At 35.8% G+C, this 7,571-nt stretch overlaps 1 protein-coding gene across 1 annotated transcript in view; it reads right to left on the minus strand.

Moving 5' to 3' along the window:
• The window catches only part of MAP9 (microtubule-associated protein 9), a 31,059-nt gene that overhangs the window by 11,656 nt on the left and 11,832 nt on the right, over positions 1-7,571 (minus strand). The window contains exons 6-8 of the mRNA XM_012645226.1: positions 5,349-5,442; positions 2,981-3,231; positions 928-998 (exon numbers count right to left, since the gene is read on the minus strand). Of these exons, the coding sequence (XP_012500680.1) occupies positions 928-998; positions 2,981-3,231; positions 5,349-5,442 (416 nt within the window). The remainder of the gene's footprint in view (positions 1-927; positions 999-2,980; positions 3,232-5,348; positions 5,443-7,571) is intronic.

Raw genomic sequence — 7,571 nt, forward strand, 5'->3', positions numbered from 1 at the left:
TTACATGGAAAAAACAATATTATTAAAGTAGATTTTAATTATTCTTTTAACATTTTCTTGCAATATTTGGTTTTATGAACAATTCCAAATATAAAGCCAGAAAGAATAGTGCCCTCTATTTCAGAGGATGGCGAGAAAATATGGTCTGCCATCTGTTCTGATATATAAAGTTTATTGTACTATAGCTATATTCGCTCATTTAAGTTTTGTCAATGGCTGCTTTCCTGCTGTAACAGCAGAATTGAATAGTTACAACAGAGAAATTGAAAGTAAATATTTTTCAGCCACAAAGCCATAAATTCTAATTGGCCCTGTTCTACTTGATTAATAATAATTTTATTAATGATAATTTAAAAGATTCAGGTTTCCATTAGTACTTATGAGTTAGGTATTATCATTGGCATATATGAAGCTATATAGATTCTTACCATTTTAATACTCACTTAGTTCATAAAACCTGGCCTTTAAGTACAATTTTTCACATGTTAGATGAAGAAACTTAATAGGTAAGTACAGTGCTGGGCTTCAGCTTTATTATCATTTTATATGTACTGTTACAGGAAAAACAGGAGAAAGCTCCACCCAGGAGCGGTGTAGAGTGTGGAGAATCCCTAATCACTGACCATAGGGAAAGAAGAAAAATATCCCTAGAAATATCCCTAGAAGGAAGATCCTGGAGATCAAAGGTATTACATAAACATTCCAGGCATTAAAACAACCAGTCATAAAATTAAACATTTTATTGATTCTTCTAATATAATCAACCAAGGGGTTTTATCATGAAGTAACTACTGCATTACTCATGAGATGGAAAGTAAGAGAAAATAAAGTAACACCAAATGAAATTTATTTTATGGAAGTTAAATTAAAACCAGCTTTGCTAGAGTGCAAACCCATAAATGAGAGGGATATTGATAACTTGATTACCTGCCAGATGCACTGGATGCTCTATTATTGGTTGACTTGTCATTCTTCACATTTCTATCTTCGATTGTTTTCTATTAAACAGAAAATGCCATAGATGGTTTATTCACCGTAACTATTGCTGTTAGGTGTTAAAAGCCAAACTGCCAGGAAATTAGTAGTTTTTAAGCGTCTACCTACCCTGTGTCAAACACAGTAGGCATTGGGAACAAATTAGTGAATAAAATGCCCTCAGGGATATTGAACTTGAGAGGAGGATTGACTGACAATAAACACATAAACAAATGTGACTCATGAAGGAGATTAACAGTGACAGGGAGTGACTAGAGGGGGTTGAGGGGCTGCTTGAATGAAGTTGATCAGGGAAGGCTTCCCTGAGGGGTCGACATCAGAGCGGAGAGAAGTAATGAGTGGGAAAGGGCCCACGTGAAGGTCTATGGAAAGAAAGAAACGACAATGCTAAAAGCCTTAGAAGGGACAGCACTTGATACTTTTAAAAAATAGAAAAGGTGAATGATGCTGAAGCACAGGGAATGGTGGGGAGAGTGGAGAGCTGTGTGGTCAGAGAAGAGCCTGTGAGATCATTAGGTGGTGGGAAGGGATTTGGGTCTTATTCTCCTAATGAGAAACCAACAAAGGGATTTTAGTGGGGAATGATTAGATTCGGACCTAAGAAAGATCACTCAGTAGAGAGTAAGAATAAAGCCAAGAGTCTAGTCAAAAGAAATAATGTTATGATCTTACTTTCTAATTCTAAATTAGAGTTGCCTGTTCTAATTTAGAATTACCTCTATTTGACATTTCCAAGATCCTGTCTATAAACTCCAGAATATCCTTATTTCTGTTAAGGAGTAACTTTTCTACTTTACACAGATAGATGTATGCCAGCAGTAGGGTGACACCCCTAACCTGGCAGTCGTGTTTTCTCCTAGGGAAAGTAGCTAAGGATGATACACCTGGAACATGGTTTATTGAACCTTCTCCATAAATTTTAATAAAAGCTAATATTTTGTATTATAAAAGTCCTGCTAAACAAGTTTGCAACTAGGACTGTTTTCTTCCCCTAATAATGAATACACACACATAGCTGCTAGCTAACTGCTGCTATAAGAGATAAAGACTAAATTCAGGAGAAACAAAAACTAAAAATGATATACCATAAATTTTAAAAATATAGTACTCAGGCACAATTTACTGTAGGGATAAGTAATCTACACACCAAAAATTTGTTTCTTAAGATTATAATAATAACGCTCTTGATGACACTGTCCATCTCTTTAAAAAAGCATGGATGTTGATAAATATTTAAAAATTTTCATTAAAATTGTTAAAATGCTTTAAAATGATATCCAAAAAAACCACTTTAATTCAAAACCTCAGAAATTGTTTCAGATAGCTATATTTTAAAAATATGAAGACCTATAGAAATCTATGCAGTATGGGTATTTCTGAGATATTTAAAAGTATATTATGATCATATATATATATATATATTTTTGAGACAGAGTCTTGCTCTGTTTCCCGGGCTAGAGTGCGGTGGCATCAGCCTAGCTCACAGCAACCTCAGACTCCTGGGCTCAAGCGATCCTCTTGCCTCAGCCTCCTGAGGAGCTAGGACTACAGGCATGCGCCACCATGCTTGGCTAATTTTTTCTATATATATTTTTAGTTGTCCGGTTAATTTCTTTCTATTTTTAATGGAGACGGGGTCTCGCTCTTGCTCAGGCTGGTCTCGAACTTCTGACCTCGAGCAATCCTCCCACCTCGGCCTCCCAGAGTGCTGAGATTACAGGTGTGAGCCACCACGCCCCACCATGATCATATATTTCTGATAATTTTTAATGAAACATTAGGTTTCATTATCTTCACTGCCAACTTTCCTTGAAGTTAAAATTCTATTGAATTAAGTAAGAACCACTTGACAATATAATGCCAGTATCAAAAGACGAGTTTTCCACAGGTAATTCAGAAGTAAATAACACAGAAGATAAAATATTTTAAAGTTCTATTTCAACTTTTAAGTTGTAGTATAAAAGGTGTAAATGTATACAAATACCTTTGCAGATTCTGTTGCATTGGTAGATATTAAGATACTCTGAGATTTAGGTAATAGTGGATCAACTGTTAAGTCATCATTCATACTCAGCTCAGCTTTCTCCTTTTCTTCTTCAAGGTCATTATCAGTCACTTGACTATCCTTAGATTTCTCAAAAGCAGTAGTGACCAAGTCTATCGAAGATGAATTCTCTTCTTTTTCATCTGATTTCAGAGAATCTTCATGGTTTTCAGTGAATTCTTCATTCTGATCTATTTTGAGATAGATTAACGGTATTAAAACCTCCTTCTGAATTAATAAGATAGATAAAAGATTCATTTGTTTTCCTTTAAATGAGGACTATATTCTTTTTTCTCACAAAATAAAATATGAAGAAAACTATCATACTGAAGTTAAATACACCTTTTTTTCAAAAGTGATCTACAAAAGAGAAAATAGCTACCCTTAATCTAATGAAGCAATTATAAAGCTAATACTTAGAAAGGTAGCATGTTAATAAAAATAATGGAATAACTACCCCAAAACAAAGACACACCAAAAGCTTTTGTTGATGTATAAACCAACCAAGTGAGATGGCAATATCCGTTCAATCCTAAAGCCTGTGTTTCTTAGCTGGAACAACAGGCTGTGTAATTGCGAAGCACACATCTCAACGCTACTACAACTGCTGGAAATGCAGTTGTTGAATTGTACATATGCAGAGAGAACCAAGAATTAATGCAACTTTACACAGAGAAGAAAGCCAGTCTCTAGTTAATTTCATGCCCACCACGACGCAGTGCTGCCTCTCCTACCAAAAAGGGCACTGAAGACAGGCCTGTTACTTATTCTCTCAGTGCTCCAAGGGACAGGCTCAAGCTCTGGCATAAAAGGATTCAGTTTTGCTTTTAGAAACTACTTCTAGTATTCTGATTCTACCACACTTTGCAATGCTCAACAGAAAGAAATCAGTGCTTTTTGTGGGGATCACCAACTGTCAATTCTACCAGGCTCCTTCCTCCTGGCTAAACCTGTATCTTCGTTGTCAAAGTCTTAATTCTGCTGGTTTCATTACAGTCATTTTTTTTGGAACTTGTTTTGAGGTAAGGTAAACTAGGGGTTTTTTTTGGGGGGGGCCACTTTTTTCTTGTTTTTTTTTTTTTTTTTAGGTTTAAAATCACTTTATTATTACAGTTATACATTCACATTTGGAGAGTAATTATGACTCAATTCATGATTGAATTCTTTGAAGCTGTTAATCAATCTATGTAGTGAAAAGAACAAGAACTTTGGAGCCCAACATTTAAACTATGGCTCCATCACTGACATTGGGTATGTTTCCCAAAATCTCTGTACTTCAGTTTTCCTCATCTGTGAAATGACAAAAATTATACTACATAGTAAGCACTTAATAAATGTTAGTTACACATTCCAATCCTAGAAACGGCCATGCCTTTTAGCTCTCATTAAATTACAAATCATAGCACTAAGAAATATGTTAACAACTCGCACATCTCACTTATTACATGCTTACTATGGTATCATTGTAAATGCTTTATGTGTTTTATTAATTTGTTTAATTCTTACCACCTTATGAAGTAGATTATTCTTATTTTCCCCACTTTAAAGATCAATATACAGGGCCAGAGAGGTTAGTTACTTTGCCCAGTAGTTGTGCCTGGATTCAAACCTAGCTTAACCTCATTCTAAAATTCCTCCTAGTTATTATGTACTTCAGAGTATTACAGCAACACATACATTATAATAGTTTACCTTAAGAGCTCACTCCACTTGTGCCAGGAACTAGGCTAGTAGCTAAAATGCACTATATCATTTAATTTTCACAATGCCCTTAAGAGATAGGTAATATTATAACTTAGGGAAATTGAGTCACTGAGAGATTAAGTTCTGCATCTAAAATCATAGAGTTAGGCTGAGCATGGTGGCTCATGCCTATAATCCTAGCACTTTGGGAGGCAGAGGTGGGAGGACTGCTTGAGCCCAAGACCTCAAGACCAGCCTGGGCAACATAGTGAGACTTCATTTCTGCAAAAAAATAAAAAAAAAAAATCATCTGGGCATGGTGGCGTGTGCCTGTAGTCCCAGTTACTTGAGAGACTAAGGTAGGAGGTTTGCTTGAGCCTAGGAGTTTGATGTTCCAGTGACCTATGATGATGCCACTGTACCCCAGCCCAGGTGACAGAGTGAGACCCTCTCTCAAAAAATAAAAGTAAAAAAATAAAACCACACAGTTAACTGCATAGCTGGGATTAAAAGTCAGGCAAACACAAATATATTTTCCTGTAATTATTCAAAGTATTATTTTTCAGGATTCTAAGTAATATGGAGTTCACAAATAAAATGAGATATAATAATTAGATATAACCACCTTTTATGGATGCTTTTCCCTCAGATCCTGGTGAAAAGGAATCTTCAAGGCTTTCTTTAAGTGATGATGATGATAGACTTGTTAAGCATGCATCCTGTTTTTTTGGAAAAAGAAATGCATTTACCATTTAAGTTTAGTTCTTGAAATGTGTGGGGATAATAGCATTATCAAAACTATCTCATAACCCTGAAATCTAGATTTTTAGGAGTTTGCTATTGAAACACCAAAAGCCAATGGAAGCTAATATGCTTTACTTTCAAGCTTGATATCTTGGTCATTAAAAGGGGTCACTTAAAGAGTTATTCTAGTTCTTTAACTGCTACCTCTCTATTTTTTTTTAGCAATTTTCAAAACTTCTGCTGCTCTAAAATCAAATCTCTTATAAGTATTTAAGGCAAAGATTTGATCTTAATAGCTTTTTCTACAATTTTCCTTTGAAGGAAAGTATAAAGAAGACAGTAGGTAAAAACCCTTAGTTTCAAACAAATATTACCAGTTGCCCTAATGAAAGTATTTATAAAATCAAATACATAGTTACTTCTAATTATTTTAGGTAAAGTACACAGATTTCGTGCACTTTAGTTTTCTTCAAAATTCTGAAAGTTATATCTGAAATGAAAAAATTGTATTTGTATGTCTAAAGTAAACAACTCTTTATAGAATAATCTAGTCTAAAGGTGATTTTATAATGTAGTTTAATTTTGTTGTATAAATGATGTACTTTAATTTTCTTTCCCACAATATTTTATGGGTCCAAAGAAAATTATATGTCAAAAGCAATAGAAACAATTTGAGAAGATGGCAGAAGGGTTAAGACACTAGAGTCTACCTTGAAAAACAAAGCTTCACCTAAGGGTATCTTCCAGTTAGTAGCAAATTTGTTAGCTTTTTGCTTGAAGGCATTCCCCAATCTGTGCAGATCAAGGGGTAGAAGGCCATAGCCTCAGTGGACTGGCTTAACAGGACAGAGGATAGAGTGTGGGACCAGAAGATCAGCCAATAAGTTTAGGAAGTAATAGCAGAGGGCAGTGGCCACAAAATCTGCATCTGAAATTTATCAACCCTTGCCTCATTTATACATAGCATAAGGGAGACCTCAGAGGACTCTGTAATATCATAGAAGCAGAAACCAAAAGGATTAAGCAGAGATTTCCACTGATACCCACTGCAGGGGAGACAGAGTTGGAAATTTGAGTTCAGCCATGATAACTGCTTGCTAGAAAACATGTTTGGAGAGATATAGTAGAATTCAGAATCTCTACAATGTATCATTTATAATATCCAGCATTCGATCAAAGTCACTAGGTGAAGAAACAGAAAATGGTGACACATACTCATAAAAAAAATTAAAATTAAAAACAAAAAAAGAACCATCAATAGGACCCAACTCAAAGATGGCCCAGACCGGTCGCGGTGGCTCACGCCTGTAATCCTAGCTCTCTGGGAGGCCGAGGCGGGCGGATTGTTTGAGCTCAGGAGTTCGAAACCAGCCTGAGCAAGAGTGAGACCCCGTCTCTACCAAAAATAGAAAGAAATTAATTGGACAACTAAAAATATATAGAAAAAATTAGCCGGGCATGGTGGCGCATGCCTGTAGTCCCAGCTACTCGGGAGGCTGAGGCAGAAGGATTGCTTGAGCCCAGGAGTTTGAGGTTGCTGTGAGCTAGGATGACGCCACGGCACTCTAGCCTGGGCAACACAGTGAGACTCTGATGGCCCAGATTTTGCAGTTAGCAGACAAGACATTAAACTAGTATAAATATGTTCAAGCACTTCAAGGGAAATATTAATATTTGCATGATAGCTGAACAGATGGGGATCTTATCAGTGATACAGAAAATACAAAAAATGCCAATGGAAATTCTAGAGTTGAACACTATAATACATGAAATAAAAAATTCACTGAATGGACTTAACAGTAGACCAGAGGAGGCAAAAAAAAGTCAATGAACTGGAAGACAGAGCAATGCAAATTATTCAGTCTGAAAAACAAAGGGGAAAAAAATTAAGGAAAAATAAACAGAACCTCCGGGGTCAATGGGACATATCAAAAATTTCAAAGCATGTGTAACTGGAATATCAAAAGGACAGGAAAGAAAAACAGAGGAGGAAAAAAACCCACAAAACTTCTCATTTTCACAGAAGGTATCAGCATACAGATCCTGAAAGCTCAACAGACCTCAAACAGAATAAATATAAAGAAAACTAGACCTAGGCACCATG

Source organism: Propithecus coquereli, unplaced genomic scaffold (assembly GCF_000956105.1).
Source record: "Propithecus coquereli isolate 6110/MARCELLA unplaced genomic scaffold, Pcoq_1.0 Scaffold228, whole genome shotgun sequence".
NCBI classification, from domain to species: domain Eukaryota; kingdom Metazoa; phylum Chordata; class Mammalia; order Primates; family Indriidae; genus Propithecus; species Propithecus coquereli.